At 44.7% G+C, this 19,535-nt stretch overlaps 1 protein-coding gene across 1 annotated transcript in view; it reads right to left on the bottom strand.

The window, feature by feature from the left end:
* Window positions 1–1,009: 1,009 nt before the first annotated feature.
* Window positions 1,010–19,535, bottom strand: part of ADCY2 (adenylate cyclase 2) — a 510,848-nt gene continuing 492,322 nt past the window's right edge. Inside the window, exons 23-25 of the mRNA XM_037799254.1 lie at window positions 10,084–10,198; window positions 5,893–6,017; window positions 1,010–1,825 (exon numbers count right to left, since the gene is read on the bottom strand). Of these exons, the coding sequence (XP_037655182.1) occupies window positions 1,673–1,825; window positions 5,893–6,017; window positions 10,084–10,198 (393 nt within the window). The 3' untranslated portion in view covers window positions 1,010–1,672. The remainder of the gene's footprint in view (window positions 1,826–5,892; window positions 6,018–10,083; window positions 10,199–19,535) is intronic.

The raw sequence follows: 19,535 nt of genomic DNA, 5'->3' as shown, positions 1-19,535 counted from the left end.
TAACTAGCTAAGCATCTCCTTAGGAGTTCATCAAAGTTGTCAGTTCGTTCCTGAGGAGCTCATTGAACACGTTCATCGAAGTTGCCAGTTTGCTGCCTGAGGAGTTCATCAAACATCTTCATTGGACTTGTTAGTTTGCTGCTTGCCCTGTGGAATTTGGACTCGTGCATACCCACATTTGTGTGAGACTTTTATAATATCTTATATTTATAGATATCTCTTGTTGATTCTGTTTCCCTAGAGAACCCTTACTAATAAACAGGCCCACAGATGGAGAGGAATTTTGCCCCAGGATGGACAATGCCTACAACTGATTTTGATGAACTCTACTTAGCAATGTTACTGAAATGACTCAAGGCTTTGGGATGCTGTGATGGAATGGATGTATTTTGCATGGGGGAAGAACATGTCTTTTGGGGTCCAGAAGGCAGACTGCTGGGGATTGAATCATGTCCCTCAAAAAAGGCACATTTGGGTCCCAGCCCCGCTCCTGTGGGTGTGAACCCACTTGTAAATAGGACCTGTGAAGATGTTGTTAGTGAAGGTGTGCCCAAACTGAAGGAGGGCGGGCCTTAATCTGATATGGCTGAAGTCCTTATAAGCAAAGGAAATTAGATACATAGAGAGAAGCCATGGGAGCAGCCAGAAGCTGGTAGGCAACGGAACCTGGAAGAGATAGAAGAAAATGCCACCATGTGCACTGCCACGTGTCAGAGGAGCCAAGGATCAAGGATCGCTGGCAGCTGGCCCCAAACACCACAGTCTTCCATGAGAAAGCATTGCCCTGCTGTTGTCTCGACTTTGGCCTTCTCCTAGCTGCAAAACTGTGAGCCAATAAATTCTTGCTGTTTAAGCCAATCCATTGTGTGGCATTTGTTTTGGCAGCTAGGAAACTAAAACAGATGGCAAAAAGGGAGAATCAAAAAACCAAACCAAACCTTAATTCTGCAGCAAACCAGAGAAGAAAGAAGAATGGAAAAAAAAAAAAAAAGACACAAGAACTAAAAACCAAAGTACACAAAACTTTTAATGAATTAAACTAACAAAAGACAATGTCATTAATACATCAGACACGTTTGATACAAAACTGGTCCTGGGTTGTGAGGACTAATTCTGGTGATGGATGGCCACGTGCTGCTGGCGTGAGACAACAGAGCGAGGTGACAAGAGCCACAGATCCCACCTGGGGCCCACGATAGCCACTGGCAACGAGACATGTGGGCGAAGACAGCCAAACTCCATGTGGGGAGACAGAATCAACTTATTCACAAATACTCTGTGTTTTAATATCTGACTAGCAGATGCGGTTGGCGAGCTACCGTATTTTCCAGAAAATAACATGCACCAGAAGATAATATACACCCCCTAGTTTTATTGCCTTAAGAATTTTTGTTTGTTTCACCTCTATCGTCTGTTAGTTCTTTGAATGCTTTTCTCCCAGAAATTGCATTCCTTCCCCTTTTGCTTAGGAGTAAGCACAGTGCAAGTGGCAAGACAATCTTGGCACACTTCAGACACCAAACGATATGCCACTGGGTCACAGGAACAAGTCTGCGAAGGCTCCAGGATGGGACAGCACAGGCACATCGAAAACGAGGGGCCGAAGAGGCAGTCAGAGAGTGCGTGGAACCTTCCTGAAAATCCGGGCTTCTGGACACAGGGGGCCAACTCTTCAGCATGCCACATTGCTCTGGGAAAGCGACCGTGACATCTCTGTGTTCACAAAGTATGTCTTCAGCTCCCCCTTTCCTTTCACGTTGATTATTCCCCGGCATGTGCACGTGTATCCCAGAGTCTGCAGGACGAGGCTCGTTTCCTCGGTAACCTGTAGGTAACATTGGAAAACGAAGACGTGTTTAACACAGACCTTTCAAAAAGCCCCTTGACTACGAGGATAAAGAGCCCAAAGACGGCCGTGTGCAATGACTGGGTAATTCCACTTCGCTTGGGAGAGATCAGAGGAAGAAGGAATAACTCACAAGAAGAAAATACTTTTAAAGACAACAGCATCCTTAAATTCAGTGTCGTCATAGTGATGGTGATGCAATAGTGAAAAACCGGAAGCAGCCTCAAAATGCGTGTCATCTCGAGGGTTAGGGACGCTGACGGTGCTCTAACGCTCCCAGCTGTAACGCATGGACAATGGGATAGTGCCGAGCCGTTTCAGCCGGGAAAGCTGAATTAAGCCTGCGCCTGTGCTCGGATTGTTCAACCTTGTAAAGATGATGCATTCAGATCTGAGAGGGGGAAAGAAGCCCTGGCATATGAAAGGTTTCCAGAAGTGGGAATGCTGATGATGTTTACAAACTGAGTGCAGTTTCTTGAAATAATAGTAAATCTTCATAGATTTAAATACAAATGGGAAAGAGTACCGTGAGAAGAGCAGTCAGTTCTTGCAAATGGCCAGACTTTAAGGTTTAACTCACAGGAATCGATGACCTAAAACTAAAAATGTTGAAAGAACTGGCATTTGCCTTGGCATGGGTGTGACACGGGGATCCAGAAGTTCATTTCCTCATTTCCCCGGGTGGACTTCAGGTACTAAAGAGACAAGAGCCCCTCCGTCAGGCCCTGCCAGTGTGACAGGGCTCGAGCCTCCCCGGCCTTGCACCACAAGGGACACCCTGGCTGTTGTGTCCAACGGCGGTGGGACTTCGGGGTGGGCGGCCTGGAGCCCCTGGGAGGGAGGTGCTTACTGACATGGGCCTTGCGCTGGGCTCTGCTAGGCGGACACCCCGGAACTGGAAGCCCAGGCCGGCCAGAGACCTCCTGACAAAGATGTCTAGAGCAGACAATGGGAGGTACGTGGGTGTGTTCTGATAACGGACCTCAGCTCCTGGGGTGAGGGAAGACCCAGCTGGTGGGAACGTGGCCCTCTCCAGCTGGGCTCTCCCAGAAGTTATCTGGGTCTTGAGGAGAGAGGCAGCAAGCCGTTTTTCTAGAAACCTCTGGGCTTTCCTCCACTTCATTGGTGAAGGCCTCCTGGAACACGGGACCTCGGCCACCTCGGGGATGTGGGCAGCTCCCTGCAGCTGGCTGCCGTGACACAGCCGGACAGCCTGGGGACAGCACGGCCATGCTATCAGGCAGAGCTATTTTTATTTTTCGGTGTGGGTTTTGTTGGGTGACAGTGCAAGGAGGGGGCAGTGGAGGCAGCCGTGAGCGAGCGAGCTCCCTTGGACTTGGGGCCTGCATCTCTGCGGGGGCAGATGCTGGGACTGTGAGGATGCAGGACAATATCCGGGGACTCCCTGAAACAAGGGAGAAGCCTGTGGATGTAGAGATCTCGAGAGCAGCCTATGGGAAAGGGCGAGAGACACTGCTCCGTATTTCTGCAATGTGACCTGACCGCCAGCTCCCAGCAGAGGCACCATCTGTGTGTCCTCAGGGCCCTTTGGAGCAGAGCAGGAGAGAAAAAGGCGTGGAGGGTGGGTGTGTGTGGGGGATGCCGGTGCTGGTGCCTCCCACTTAGGGGGCTCAAGTCCCAGAGGGAGGCCAGGGGTAGCTGGAGGATAAAGCCGGCAACACAGGAAGGGCTTTGGGTGCCAGAGAACAGAAGGAATTCAGAGAAAGCCAAGAAACCCAGATTATCAATATTTTCTCATCATCAGCATTCTAGGAGGCAGTCAGAATTAGAGTCCGGCAGGCATTTGACTTCTGACTTCCACAGAGAGAACAAACAGATCCTGCGGAGCCTCTGAGGTTGATTCTGTAGTTGAGCTATTTATGGATGTGGAGTATCACCACTGGCGTTTCTGAATCAACACCAAATCCCCACCCACGGGGGCTCACAGCCAACGCGACACAAGGGGCAGGGGGCTGTCTGCCTCGATGAACACCCCGTCAGTCCTCCGAGTCTGAGGGGAGCTGCCTGGGACGCTGAGGGGTCTTTCTATTCCACACAGTCCTTTGGGCTTCTGGCTAGAAAGCTCTGTGGGAGTGTAATTCTCTTTAATAAAAAGAACTTGCTCCTGGGGCCCAGGAGAAGCTTTTAAGGGCCTCAGCATCATTTTCCATTTTTTCCTGGCATCTCACTACTCTTTTTGCACATAAATGGCAATAAGGGGCTTCTGGGGCTGAAAGCGAGCTACCCCCTCAGGAGAAGAAACATCCTCAGAGGCAAACCATCTAGCCACAGAACTGAGTGAAGACCCACAGGCCTGCGTGCACATTTCATTTCTGGTAGGCAGGGACCTGTCTTATTTCCTCCCTGGGATCAAAGTGCACATGCACTAAATCACATGGAGTTTTATGGTGGTCAATATCCTCTTGGAGACCCACATAAGCTTAAACTCATTTTAAATGCTGACCTGTGGGGGATTTATGATTTCCAGGAGCAAGCGCTCTCCCTGGACAGCCTCTCTTAGATTGCCTTTGATTCTTATCCCGAGTGCTTGAAAACTGCTTGTGGAGCTGTGAAGGATATTAAACAAGACCCTCTTGATGTGGAATATTCTGGCATGTTGTGGGGCAGAGGCCGTCCTGCAGGTGGGACGGGGGGACAGTGTCCTCTTGCTGTGGGCATGTTTCTCTCTCTCCTGCCAAGCGGGAGGAGCTGGGCGGTCCAGGATTGCTGGAGCCTCACTGGACATTGGGAGTGGCTAGTGGTGCTCACGCAGAGACCCCTAAACTCTATCCATCGGGGCCTGGTTAGAAGAGGCTGCCAAGATGGAGAAAAGAAACAACAGGGAGGAGAGGCCATATCCCTGGCCTTCCCAGTCACATTGGCCATTGCCAGGAGGAGAGGGACAGCTGGTTCTGCTCACGACAGCTACACCACCCCTGGTGGGCTGAGAGATGGGGCTCCCTCTGACCAAGGGCTCAGACTGCCCAGCAGCCAGCCCTCGGAGCCTTCACTTGTCACCCAGACCAGGTTAAGCCACTTGCTCTAGATGGGTCACAGTTTGCAATTGTGATTGCTTCTGTCTTCTTCAATAGACTACGCGCTGTCGGGGCACAGAGATGAGCTGGATTTGCTCACTGCACCAAGCTCAGTAGCTACCTCAATGCACGGCAAACGGGAAGGCCACAGGAAACGGCTGTTGAATGAATTGAAGAACAGACTTGACAGGGACGTGTTTGCTGTCTTGGGGGCCACCTCCCTTCTCTTCTTTCCTGTTCTCCCTGGATTCTGTCACTGTTCCACCCCACACTGCCCACTGTTGTATCCCAGCCTTGGGAACACTTTCAGCATCGTTCTAATAAATCTGTTTTTTTGTGTGATCATTCAGTAACCGAGAAAGCATTTTTCCCTAGAATTACTGCTACTATAATTGTAGTCATTTTAACCATGTTTGTAATCAATTTAATGAGCAATGGGAATACTGGCATTAAATAGCTTTCTTTCCTCCAGTTGCTGCTTTTGATTTGTCAGGTTTTCCCCCTCTCTTCCTTGGGTGGATTCCAGAGCTTTCCAGTCATTCCAAGTTATCCGTACCCTCGGCTAGGCCCACTCGGTATTGCCACACTACGCCTGTCAGCAATCCCAGCCTGCTCCTCCGTGTCTTCTCCCAAGTCAGACCTGGGAGAGAAAGGCGGGGGCTATGCGTGGCTTTGGGGGTTCCCTTGCAAACCCCTTTCCAGGGTGCTGGGGCTACAGAGATGGAGGAAGGGCACCTTGCCCACACCTAATGCTCGGGGCTGCCGTCCGCCCTGTCGGCGGCTATTCCGATTGTTTGTTTGCACAATGCAATAGCGTTCATATTATTGCAATATTTTTGTTATTATCGTTAATCCAGGAATTAGTTAACATTTCTGCAATAACAAAGATTTGACTGAAGATCAAGGCTTACTTTCCTTCCTGTGCTTTAATATTATCATCATTTTTACTATGCTTATTTATGGGTTCCAATAGAACAGATATAGCCGTGATGTCAGAGCACACCCCATTACCTGTATTTTATCCAGGACTCCAGTGCTCTCCATTCTACTGGCCACGTTTACAGTGTTACCCCAGATGTCATACTGAGGTTTCTGAGCTCCAATGACACCAGCTATTACAGGTCCATGGTTGATACCTGTGACACATCAGAATTGAATTAACAAAATTCAAATTATAACTATTTTAAACAGAAAATTTAAGAGACCATTTGAATCATTATTCGTACAAAAACAGCCAAACTCATGGAGCTTTAGAGCAAAGAAAAATAATTTCTACAACTTCATCATCTCAGAAGTGTTAAAATGGTTTACGTTTGTTTTTTTTCTTTCCTTGTAGGCCATGATCCCTGTTTAAATGTCCATTTATCATTATTTTATACATATATTAAATTGATAAGTTCTAAAAAAACTAAACATGTTATTTTTCTATATTCTTACATAATTTTAGGCAAAAGGTGATGGTTATATAGTTTTGGAGTCAATATTTTTAAATGCACATATTTCCGTTGTAAATGGCAATGCCAAGCACATGCACATGCTTTACTTGGCTGTTCTTTCATCACTGCACTGGACTTTTGGGTTCCCTCCAACGTTTTGCTGAAGTAACTCCACCACCGCCATCACCACCATCACTGGTTACAGCCCATTCTGATTGCTGGGCACTGTTCCAAGTGCTCTACATGTGTAAACTTAATTCTCAGAACAGCCCTATGGGGTGGTCACACCCATCACCACCTCCGTCTGTCAGATGAGGAAGCAGGGGACAGTGCAGCCACATGGCTGGTGGATGGTGGAGCTTCACGTAGAGCCGGCAGAACACTCCACATCCCGGCTTGGGACGACTCTGCTGTCTGAGCTCCACCACAAGCTTCCTGGGCGTGTGGCTTGATCCACGGTTTGGGCTGTTGTCTTTGGTAATTCCCCATGGGTCCGTTTACTGAATTCAAGATGAAAATGGTGGTGGTTTTGATTCCCATTGCTAAACCACTTTCCAAAGGGCTGCCCCGATTTCCACTGCTCCTGCTGTGGTTGTCTGCCCATTGTCAGCATTGAAAATTAATGGGCACAGCAAAGAGACTTTGATGGACTCTGCATTTCGGACACATTTTCACATGGGGAAATGAAGGGTACTTAAAACAGATACCTGGGAAAACAAAACAGTATGGACGAGAGGCTAGAGGAGGTCCCTAAGCAGCTCCTACTTGGTGGGGGAGGTGGGGAAGCTGGAAGATGGAATCCGCCCCTGGGGAGGAGAAGGGACCCCTGGAAGGTCTCAGGCCAGCTCTGTGAGGCTGGTCTGTCTTGTGTTCATCTGAGGCAGGAAAACCAACCCCTTGGAGCCTGAGCCCCTCACAAACTGATTCTCTGAGGAGACTTCAAAAGGTCACTGAAGAGAGTCACGCAGTCAGTCCTGCTGACGGATTTCGGAGGTTCCCAGGGCAGAGCCCTTACCTCCCCAGCTAAGCCCACACCCACGGCCACCACCGCCAACAAGGCGGGGACAAGGGCTGCTCTGGCCTTCTCAGTCCCACAGCTGTAAAACCACGTGTATTCCTGAGCTCAGAGTGCACGTGGAGACTGCGGGATGTGGAGACAGCATCTGCCCCCAGGAGCGAAAGCTTAAAAGTCTGATCAATGTCTGTAATCAAAGAGTGCCGTGGTGGTCTTTTTCCACCCCCATTGGTTAAAAACTTAATTACAAACTTTTAACATGTTTTTGATCTAGGAGCTCAGTTACTCATATGATGATATTACTGATATATAACTCGTTCTTGGGTGGTATTCTGTACCCTAGAGTCTGCTATCCATAATCCGAGTTCTGATTGGCCCCGAGGGGGCACAGACCCATAGTTGTCACGTGATCGGGGACAGGGATCCAGGGAGGGAGGGAGGGGGCCACAGCAATAGAGAAAGAGATGTGAGACTGATTATCCCCCCCATTCTCCCCTGGGTCCAGAAACCACACCTTACTGCAGAGGTCAAGCTGTGTTGATTAATGGGGTTGTTTCTGGGAGATAAAATTTCCTGCTTTTTAACTGCTCAGCCTGTTACAGATTTTAGGCCAAGGACTCCCCTTCGCAGTGGAAAATTAGACCAAGTACAGATACAGCCCCATAAAATCTTCAAAGGGACCCAAGAGTGAGAAATAACTTCTCCTTGACTTTGCGAGAGTACTCCTATAAAACTCATACTTCTGCTGTATTCATCCCTATAATTTACTCCTGCTCTGTCGCACGGCTCCCAGTGGCCAGGTGTGAGGGATGGACGCTGCTGGTGATTTCAGCCCCTGGTCATCAGCATTTTCTCTCGCTGCTGTTGGCTTTTGCTGGGTCAGCAACTCCGGTGACGGGGCAGAGAAGCTAGAACTGACAGTTGCTGACAGCGGGATCATCTCTAGTTGACGCAGGAGGGCATTTGATTTGTGCTTCCAACCAACTGGCTAGTTCTACAGCTTGCTATGCAGAAAAGGCGAGGCCAGGAGCAAATTTCGCTTTTACTGCTAGTAGCATCATCTATTCTTTGTTCATACCTCGGCATTGCCACTGGGTGGCGCCGTGTACCAAGGCCGAGCCAGAAAGCTGCGTCCCGGAAGGGGCTGAGATTCTGGGATTAGGAAGATTCAAAGACCAAGCAAAACTGATCTAGATTTACGTAGAAATCCAACACGGCTGATGTGCGGGCGGAGTGGCTGGATACTATTATTCAATAATCAACATAAAGTAGGCACTCAATAGGTATCTTTTGAACGAGTTCCATCCAAATGCTCACATTAACTTTGAAAACATAGTTAAAATCTAGACCAAGAAAATTATCCTTTGGCTGTACACGTGTGACCAATGAACAATTGTCCCTGATGCCCTACTATAGTGAATGGCAATATTATTTTGGCCCACGTAAATATGACAACACAACGTACTGCCAGGCAATAGATCTTTCCTTTAGAAAGGGGAGTAGTATGAAAGTTTGAGAAGCCCATTTTGCAAGTTTCCAAAGAATTAGGAAGGAGATGGTATAGTTCCTTCTGAGCTTGGAGACCCCCGTCCCCTCATGACACCCCCACGTTTGACCAGATTACGCAGACTGACTGGGGTGGTCTCCCTTTCCGCCCGGCCCACCTCAACTTTGTATACAGAAGGGCATCTGATAAAGGTTCACTGTGAGGAAGTGAGAAAGTGGAAAGAAAAAGAAAAATAGGTTCTGGATGCTGACAATTAATATTTACGGAGAAGAGAAATTCATTTCCTAAGGAAACATAAAATAATTGGCAGTTTTTAAATTCAGAACACACAGACAAGACAGAAAATAACCCTAAATATCAGGATTAAAAAAAAAGAAAACTTGAAATCTCTATGCAAGAGAATGTTAAAAACTGTTCAGATGGAATTTGTTAAAAGAATTACTTTTACATGTACTTACATTCAGAAGAAGCAAAATGTGTTGCCAAGAAAAACTTAAAATGGTCAAAGAAGCTCTTACAAATCGTGAATGATGGCAAGTAATTGTACAAACATCAACAGGCAGCTGTGTGCTAGCCTGATGGTTTAAAAATGATTTTTTTTAGATAGAAATTTGTAAAATGTAAGTAATCACAAAAAATTGCTGAAGAATCAACTTAAAGTAAAAGAACTTTTCAGAATTCAAGAACTCCCCCCCCCCCAAATTTTCTTTTTTTTTTTTTAAGGAAGTTGAATTTTCTTAAAATATTTGAACACATAGTTCAGTGTTCTTGTTGGACATTGCCGGCAGAGTGTGTCACTGTGTTTCAACAGTTCTAAGACACACACTTTTTTCCTTCACATTTTTACATCTCTGAAATCTGGACGCATCTTATAATCAATTGTAGGTCATAAAATAACGGAGCAGCTTTCAGTTGACGACTAATCCTCAGGGCTGCCTCAGACTGTATATACTGAGGATAGTGGGGTCTGAGATCCAGCCCCGGCACCACATGCTCAACCAACTGCCTGCATCCATCTAAAGGGAGTGGTTTTGCATTTTTTTTCCCCCTAATTTGTGCAAAAACACAATAGGGGCTGGCAGCTGCCCTGAGTACTTCCACCTGCAATCCTGCCGGTTGCCCTAATGATGTATTTGTAATCTTTCTAGTCCTGTATCCCAAGGATTCAAAACATTTCGCAGAACCTTATTCCTTAGTCCACACTTTCTCTGCTACTGAAACCAAGTTCTCCTTGCCCACCATACCGACTCGCAGCTTGAAGTCGTTGAAGGAGTGTTTGTTGATGGCGTCCAGCTTGGCCACCAGGGCAAAGGCAAACTCCACCATGGTTCCTATGTGCAGGTGCTGCCTCTCGGGCTCCTGGACACAAACACACACATGCCGAGGGCAGTCAGAGCTCAGAAAGGTGGAAACTTCCTTCAGCCACCCCCCCAGGCCAGGCGGACAGGAACACTTAAAATGATGAGGCCACAGTGCATTGCAGATACTCTGCAAGAATTAAACTCTCATCTCAAGAAAGAATTGTATCTGGAGTCACTGTCTGTGGCCACGGGACACACTAAAACCCTGAGAGGCTCTGACTGGAACCTCCCAGGTATCTTTAGGCCCCAAGCCCTTCGGGACTCAGCGGGGCTGGACCAAGAAGCATGGCCCACAGTTTTAACCCAGAGCTCACCAACTGCAGCAGCCTCTGATTTTCCATCTGCCCCTCCACATCCATCCCTCGCCTGCTGGGCTCTGTGCTCTGGACGCTGCCTCTCCCGGCTGCCTGGCCCTCGGGCTTCGGGCCGGGCTTGGCCAATGGAGGCCCAGTGGAGGACAAGACGGCTGGAGAGCAGCGAGGTCCCACGCACACCACGGCCGTGCTTAGTTTCCTGGACCACGGCAGCATCCTCTGGTGGCCCTTCCCCATCACAGCTCTCTCTGGTTCTGGTAACCCACTCCTCCCTTTTGTTTTACTCCTCCCTGGGAGCTTTAACAACCTTTGGGGCTTCTTGTGGCCTACCCACATCTCCCTGCGTTCAGCTCTTGCCAATTAGCACTTCGAAAGGGTTTCTGCCTGACAGAACAGGCTACAGGTGGTTCATATAAAATGCCTTCAGATTCACAAAATATAAGCTTTGTTTTGCTAAGTTTGGGTAATTCTGACTCTCATTTTCATTACACTGTTTCATAGGATTTTCTTTTCTAAAATAACCCCTTTTCTAAAATAGCCCCTTAACAAGGTGCTTTCGGGTCACTAGCCTCATGGTGACTAGTGAGCATTTGAAACATGACAAGTAAAATTGAGACGTGTTGCAAATATTAATTACACACAGAGTTTTGAAGACTGAGTATGCCAAACAGAATGTCTCATTAATAATTTCCATATTGATTATATATGAAATGATAATAGTTTGGATACACTGGGTTAAACAAAGATCTACTATTAAAATTACTTATCTAGCTTACATTATGTTGAACAGGGCTGCTTTAGAGTACCAAACACTCTGGAGTCTTTAAAAGGACAACCCTCAATTGCCTTTTAAATGACAACTCTTGAGTCTAACTTAAAGGTAGGGGAAGAATCACAGAAGTTTCTTCCTCAGCTTGACCTTGCTCAGCTGAACTCTCACATTATTTTAGTAAATGCTGTGAGGGGTACAATGTAGTTGGCGATTCCTTAAAGAGTAAAGCTTTAGATGGGTATTTTGTTTAACCATTAGATAGTACAACTGAACATTTTTATGTTAAATGAATAAAAACAATGGCTCGTTTCACCTGCTGTACGTCATGAGTGGATTGTTTTGCATGTGCCTGACACATCGTCAATCCTTCATTCATTCTACAAGAATGTTCCAAGTACCTTTTATTCATTCATTCCCACAAACACTGAGCACCTACTATGCACGTGCCAGGTTTATGGCTGTGAACGAGACAGATGAGATCCTGCCTACTTTCTACTGGGAGGAGACAGAAAAGACTTAAACACATACATCGACAAGAAAACTCCAGGTGCTGGTAACTGCTGAGTGTGGGACAAGACTGGCTGGGAGCCAGGCCAGGAGGGCTGGTGGCGGGGGGTGATTTAGTTACGAGGGTCAGGGGAGGAGCAAGTCCGGACTGAAGAGCTGGAGCCAGCTCTGGGAAGATGAGGGAAGAGCCTTCCTGCCTGGAGGGCTGGCGTGAGCGGAGAACGGAGGGCAGGCCCAGGGGCCGTGAGAGGTAAGCGAGGGCTCACCGAGGAGAGCAGGGGTCTGGGAGGAAGGCCCTGGAGGTGCACCGAGGGCTTCACCCTCACAGCAAACGATGCCGTGGGCGGCTCAAATCAGGTGAGCTGCAGGGCTCCGGTTCATTTTTAGCCGCTCACTCAGGCTGCTGTGCGGAGTGTGAATTACAGGGGACAGAGCAGTAGTGGAGATGGAGAGAAGGGGATATGCAGGGGTCAGATGCGGTGGGGGAGACACCTGTGCCGAGACCCAGTGGCCATAGAAGACAATAAGCATTTATGTAACAGCTCAAAGCAATAAATGCAGACTGAAAAGACGGGCACAGACGGCAAATGCTCGCCAACTGTGAGCCAGGCCCAGCCTGCGTGGGGAAGGCTTTCCTCAAGAGCCCCGAAAGGGCTGTGGGATCCAGCTGGGGGAGAGGAGAGGCCAGGACAATTTATGGTAGCAGAACTGCATGAGGAAACATTGGGCAGAAGAAATGAAGGTGGGATAATTTGGAGAAAAGCCAGAAAATTGGGGAGCGGTGGGGGGGGACATTGAGGAGGTGCGGGAATAGCTGTATGAGTTTCCTGATGTACGAGCTGCAGTGACAGGCCTCCCTTAAGAAAAAGAAGAGATGGACACGAGAGATACCCTAGGAAATTTCAGAGCATGAACAAAGTGTCATACGTACGAGGCTGAAGGAGAGGGAGAAATCCAAGGTGGAGATAAGTGAGGATTTCTATTTATATTTACTATTAATTTAGATTTATTACTATTGCTAATTTATCTTTACCATTAATTTATATCTAGTAATAAATTTATATTTACTTCTCTTTTATTTTTTTTATTTTTTTTTCCTTGTTTGTCTTTTTTCTTTTTTTTTTTTTAACTTTCCCTTCTTTTTTAAATCAACTGTATGAAAAAAAAAGTTAAAAAGAAAACAAACATACAATAAAAGAACATTTCAAAGAGACCATAACAAGGGAGTAAGAAAAAGACAACTAACCTAAGATAACTGCTTAACTTCCAACATGTTCCTACTTTACCCCAAGAAAGTTACATAATATAGCAACATTTCAGTGAACTTGTTCCTACTACATCCATCAGAAATTAACAGACCATAGTCATTTCTGGGCATCCCCAGAACGTTAAATAGCTTATCTGTTCTTCTTGGATTATTGTTCCCCCTTCCTTAATTGCTCTCTACTGCTAGTTCCCCTACATTCTACATTATAAACCATTTGTTTTACATTTTTCAAAGTTCACATTAGTGGTAGCATATAATATTTCTCTTTTTGTGCCTGGCTTATTTCGCTCAGCATTATGTCTTCAAGGTTCATCCATGTTGTCATATGTTTCACCAGATCGTTCCTTCTTACTGCCGCGTAGTATTCCATCGTGTGTATATACCACATTTTATTTATCCACTCATCTGTTGAAGGACATTTGGGTTGTTTCCATCTCTTGGCAATTGTGAATAATGCTGCTATGAACATTGGTGTGCAGATATCTGTTCGTGTCACTGCTTTCCGATCTTCCGGGTATATACCGAGAAGTGCAATCGCTGGATCGAATGGTAGCTCTATATCTAGTTTTCTAAGGAACTGCCAGACTGACTTCCAGAGTGGCTGAACCATTATACAGTCCCACCAACAATGAATAAGTGTTCCAATTTCTCCACATCCCCTCCAGCATTTGTAGTTTCCTGTTTGTTTAATGGCAGCCATTCTAACCGGTGTTAGATGGTATCTCATTGTGGTCTTAATTTGCATCTCTCTAATAGCTAGTGAAGCTGAACATTTTTTCATGTGTTTCTTGGCCATTTGTATTTCCTCTTCAGAGAACTGTCTTTTCATATCTTTTGCCCATTTTATAATTGGGCCGTCTGTACTATTGTCATTGAGTTGTAGGATTTCTTTGTATATGCAAGATATCAGTCTTTTGTCAGATACATGGTTTCCAAAAATTTTTTCCCATTGAGTTGGCTGCCTCTTTACCTTTTTGAGAAATTCCTTTGAGGTGCAGAAACTTCTAAGCTTGAGGAGTTCCCATTTATCTATTTTCTCTTTTGTTGCTTGTGCTTTGGGTGTAAAGTCTAGGAAGTGGCCTCCTAATACAAGGTCTTGAAGATGTTTTCCTACATTATCTTCTAGGAGTTTTATGGTACTTTCTTTTATATTGAGATCTTTGGTCCATTTTGAGTTAATTTTTGTGTAGGGGGTGAGGTAGGGGTCCTCTTTCATTCTTTTGGATATGGATATCCAACTCTCCCAGCCCCATTTGTTGAAAAGACCATTATGGCTCAGTTCGGTGGCTTTGGGGGCCTTATCAAAGATCAGTCGGCCATAGATCTGAGGGTCTATCTCTGAATTCTCAATTCGATTCCATTGATCTATATGTCTATCTTTGTGCCAGTACCATGCTGTTTTGGCAACTGTGGCTTTATAATAAGCTTCAAAGTCAGGGAGTGTAAGTCCTCCCACTTCGTTTTTCTTTTTTAGAGTGTCTTTAGCAATTCGAGGCATCTTCCCTTTCCAAATAAATTTGATAACTAGCTTTTCCAAGTCTGCAAAGTAGGTTGTTGGGATTTTGATTGGGATTGCATTGAATCTGTAGATGAGTTTGGGTAGAATTGACATCTTAATGACATTTAGCCTTCCTATCCATGAACATGGAATATTTTTCCATCTTTTAAGGTCCCCTTCTATTTCTTTTAGTAGAGTTATGTAGTTTTCTTTGTATAGGTCTTTTACATCTTTGGTTAAGTTTATTCCTAGGTACTTGATTTTTTTAGTTGCTATTGAAAATGGTATCTTTTTCTTGAGTGTCACTTACGTTTGTTCATTTCTAGCATATAGAAACATTACTGACTTATGTGCATTAATCTTGTATCCCGCTACTTTGCTAAATTTGTTTATTAGCTCTAGTAGCTATATCGTTGATTTCTCAGGGTTTTCTAGATATAAGATCATATCATCTGCAAACAATGACAGTTTTACTTCTTCTTTTCCAATTTGGATGCCTTTTATTTCTTTGTCTTGCCGGATTGCCCTGGCTAGCACTTCCAACACAATGTTGAATAACAGTGGTGACAGCGGGCATCCTTGTCTTGTTCCTGATCTTAGAGGGAAGGCTTTCAGTCTCTCACCATTGAGTACTATGCTGGCTGTGGGTTTTTCATATATGCTCTTTATCATGTTGAGGAAGTTTCCTTCAATTCCTACCTTTTGAAGTGTTTTTATCAAAAAGGGATGTTGGATTTTGTCAAATGCTTTTTCAGCATCTATTGCGATGATCAATTGATTTTTCCCTTTTGACTTGTTAATGTGTTGTAATACATTGATTGTTTTTCTTATGTTGAACCATCCTTGCATGCCTGGAATGAACTCCACTTGGTCATGGTGTATGATTTTTTTAATGTGTCTTTGGATTCGATTTGCAAGTATTTTGTTGAGGATTTTTGCATCTATATTCATTAGGGAGATTGGCCGGTAGTTTTCCTTTTTTGTAGCATCTTTGCCTGGTTTTGGTATTAGATTGACGTTAGCTTCATAAAATGAGTTAGGTAGTGTTCCATTTTTTTCAATGTTTTGAAAGAGTTTGAGTAAGATTGGTGTCAGTTCTTTCTGGAAAGTTTGGTAGAATTCCCCTGTGAAGCCATCTGGCCCTGGGCATTTATTTGTGGGAAGATTTTTGATGACTGATTGGATCTCTTTGCTTGTGATGGGTTGGTTGAGGTCTTCTATTTCTTCTCTGGTCAGTCTAGGTTGTTCATATGTTTCCAGGAAATTGTCCATTTCTTCTATGTTATCCAGTTTGTTGCCATACAGTTGTTCATAATATCCTCTTATAATTTTTTTAATTTCTTCAGGATCTGCAGTTATGTCACCTTTTTCATTCATTATTTTGTTTATATGGGTCTTCTCTCTTTTTGTTTTTGTCAGTCTAGCTAGGGGCTTGTCAATCTTGTTGATCTTCTCAAAGAACCAACTTTTGGTGATATTTATCCTCTCTATTGTTTTTTTGTTCTCTATGTCATTTATTTCTGCTTTAATCCTTGTTATTTCTTTTCTTCTACTTGGTTTGGGATTGGTTTGCTGTTCATTTTCTAGCTTCTTCAGTTGATCCATTAGTTCTTTGATTTTGGCTCTTTCTTCCTTTTTAATATATGCGTTTAGTGCTATAAATTTCCCCCTTAGCACTGCTTTTGCTGCATCCCATAGGTTTTGGTATGTTGTGTTCTCATTTTCATTCGTCTCTATATATTTAGCAATTTCTCTTGCTATTTCTTCTTTAACCCACTGATTGTTTAGGAGTGTGTTGTTTAACCTCCAGGTATTTGTGAATTTTCTAAGTCTCTGATGGTTATTGACTTCTAATTGTATTCCATTGTGGTCAGAGAATGTGCTTTGAATAATTTCAATCTTTTTAAATTTATTGAGGCTTGTTTTATGTCCCAGCATATGATCTATTCTGGAGAAAGTTCCGTGAGCACTAGAAAAGTATGTGTATCCTGGTGATTTGGGATGTAATGTCCTGTAGATGTCTGTTAAATCTAATTCATTTATCAGATTGTTTAGGTTTTCAATTTCCTTATTGGTCTTCTGTCTGGTTGATCTATCTATAGGAGAGAGTGATGTGTTGAAGTCTCCCACAATTATTGTGGAAACATCAATTGCTTCCTTTAGTTTTGCCAGTGTTTCTCTCATGTATTTTGTGGCACCTTGATTGGGTGCATAGACATTTACGATTGTTATTTCTTCTTGCTGAATTGCCCCTTTTATTAGTATGTAGTGGCCTTCTTTGTCTCTCAAAACATCCCTGCATTTGAAGTCTATTTTATCTGAGATTAATATTGCTACACCTGCTTTCTTTTGGCTGTAGCTTGCATGAAATATTTTTTTCCATCCTTTCACTTTCAGTTTCTTTGTGTCCCTGTGTCTAAGATGAGTCTCTTGTATGCAACATATTGATGGTTCATTTTTTTTGATCCATTCTGCGAATCTATATCTTTTAATTGGGGAGTTTAATCCATTTACATTCAACGTTAAAACCGTGAAGGCATTTCTTGAATCGGCCATCTTATCCTTTGGTTTATGTTTGCCATATTTTTCCCTCTCTCTATTAATATCCTTTATTGTACCCATACCGAATCTCTTTAGTACTGAACCTTTCTCCAAGTCTCTCTGTCCTGTCTTTGTTTCTCTGTCTGTAGGGCTCCCTTTAGTATCTCCAGTAGGGCAGGTCTCTTGTTAGCAAATTCTCTCAGCATTTCTTTGTCTGTGAAAAATTTAAGCTCTCCCTCAAATTTGAAGGAGAGCTTTGCTGGATAGAGTATTCTTGGCTGGAAATTCCTCTCACTCAGAATTTTAAATATATCGTGCCACTGCCTTCTCGCCTCCATGGTGGCTGCTGAGTAGTCACTACTTAGTCTTATGCTGTTTCCTTTGTATGTGGTGAATTGCTTTTCTCTTGCTGCTTTCAGAACTTGCTCCTTCTCTTCTATGTTTGACAGTGTGATCAGTATATGTCTCGGAGTGGGTTTTTTTGGATTTATTCTATTTGGAGTTCGCTGAGCATTTATGATTTGTGTATTTATGTTGTTTAGAAGATTTGGGAAGTTTTCCCCAACAATTTCTTTGAATACTCTTCCTAGACCTTTACCCTTTTCTTCCCCTTCTGGGACACCAATGAGTCTTATATTTGGACGTTTCATATTATCTATCATATCCCTGAGGTCCATTTCGATTTTTTCAATTTTTTTCCCCATTCTTTCTTTTATGCTTTCATTTTCCATTCTGTCATCTTCCAGGTCACTGATTCGTTGTTCAACTTCCTCTAGTCTTGTACTATGAGTGTCCAGAATCTTTTTAATTTGGTCAACAGTTTCTTTAATTTCCATAAGATCATCCATTTTTTTATTTAGTCTTGCAATGTCTTCTTTATGCTCTTCTAGGGTCTTCTTGATTTCCTTCATATCCCGTACTATGGTCTCATTGTTCATCTTTAGTTCTTTGAGTAGCTGCTCTAGGTGCTGTGTGTCTTCTGGTCTTTTGATTCGGGTGCTTGGGCTTGGGTTATCCATATCGTCTGGTTTTTTCATATGCTTTATAATTTTCTGTTGTTTTTGGCCTCGTGGCATTTGCTGAACTTGATAAGGTTCTTTTAGGGTTTGTAGACCTACTGAAGTCCTTATCTCTAATTTATCAGATCTACAGCTTCGTGGAGTACACTTTCTCTAACTAACCAGCAGGTGGCGTCCATGAGCCACCTGTTCTCCACAAGCCAGTTCTCCCCTGCTTAGCCTTTTTGGTGAGTGGGGGAGTGAGTCTTGTGGGGCCCAATTGGTGTACCAAGCTTGCGTGTGTAGTTGGTGTTGCCTGCCCTGTATGTGGGGCGTGTTTCTGGGCAGTCGGGGAGGGGGGGTGGCCCTACAATCAAATCTCCCTGATGATCCTAGAGTTTTAAAGGTGCTGCAATAGTCTAATCCTTCAGTTCAGTCCTGCCACAGTTTGTCTCTGCCACTGACCCACAAGTCTTTGGTATTGGCGTATGGCTCCTGAGACTTGCAAGTGGGCCCCTCTTCCAGGCTGTGCACCCCGGGTCCTCTGTTGAGGGATGACTGTGCTATGTCACAGGTGACTGCCGTCCCCCCAGGGCAGTTCTGGGCTGCTGGGCTGTGTAGGGAGGCTCCCAGTCTGCTCAAATGATGGCTGAATGGGGCTTCTTTAATTCACACTGCTCCACCTTCCCAGTTCTGGGACATTCAGCTGAGGTTGCAGGGAAGGCTAATGTCCACGCCCAGTTTTGTGGTGTGTGCCTGTTATTTGAAGCACGTCCGTCACACTGGGTTGTCTGGGGCAGCTCTGGGCTATGGGGCTGGCGATGGGCAGGAGTGTTTCCTGTCCACCAGGATGGTGGCTGTGAGTGGACACCCCCCTTTTCTTGGGAAGTTGTGTTGTTTATTGAATTTTCTCAGCCACTGGATTATTGCCTTTTGTCTCAGAGCTCTCTTAGTTCTGCTCTTGAGTTGACGTGCCCAAATTGCAATTCTTTGAAGCTTTCTGTATTGGGCTTCTTAGAGTAATTGTTTTAGAAAAAGAAAAAAGGATTAAAAAAAAAAAAAAAAAAACGGCCCTCCTCAGAGATCTAATGGGTTATTGAAATGCTAATAGACGAAGCAACCAGGGTCATTAAGGAAAGGTCCACAGGGCAGAGAGATCAGCTTTTCTTCGGGATTTGCATATGCGCCTCAGGGCCTGAGCTCGGGCTTGAGCTCTGCCCTTCCCCCTTCTATGTTCACCAGAACTCCAAAAATCTTCCGCTTTTATTTTGGAGTTTTTCGTGTTTTTTTTTTTCTATGCCTGTCTCCTCTCTGCTGGGCTGGCTGCTCTCAGAGTCTCTGGTGTCTGGTCTCAGTCTATCTATGGTTGGAGTTTGAATCAGTAGAATGAGTTTCCGATAAGAGCAGCCACTGCACTTCTCCCTTCTCCTTCCCGGAG

Source organism: Choloepus didactylus, chromosome 11 (assembly GCF_015220235.1).
Source record: "Choloepus didactylus isolate mChoDid1 chromosome 11, mChoDid1.pri, whole genome shotgun sequence".
Lineage (NCBI taxonomy): Eukaryota > Metazoa > Chordata > Mammalia > Pilosa > Megalonychidae > Choloepus > Choloepus didactylus.
This window is presented reverse-complemented; position numbering and strand designations above follow the sequence as displayed.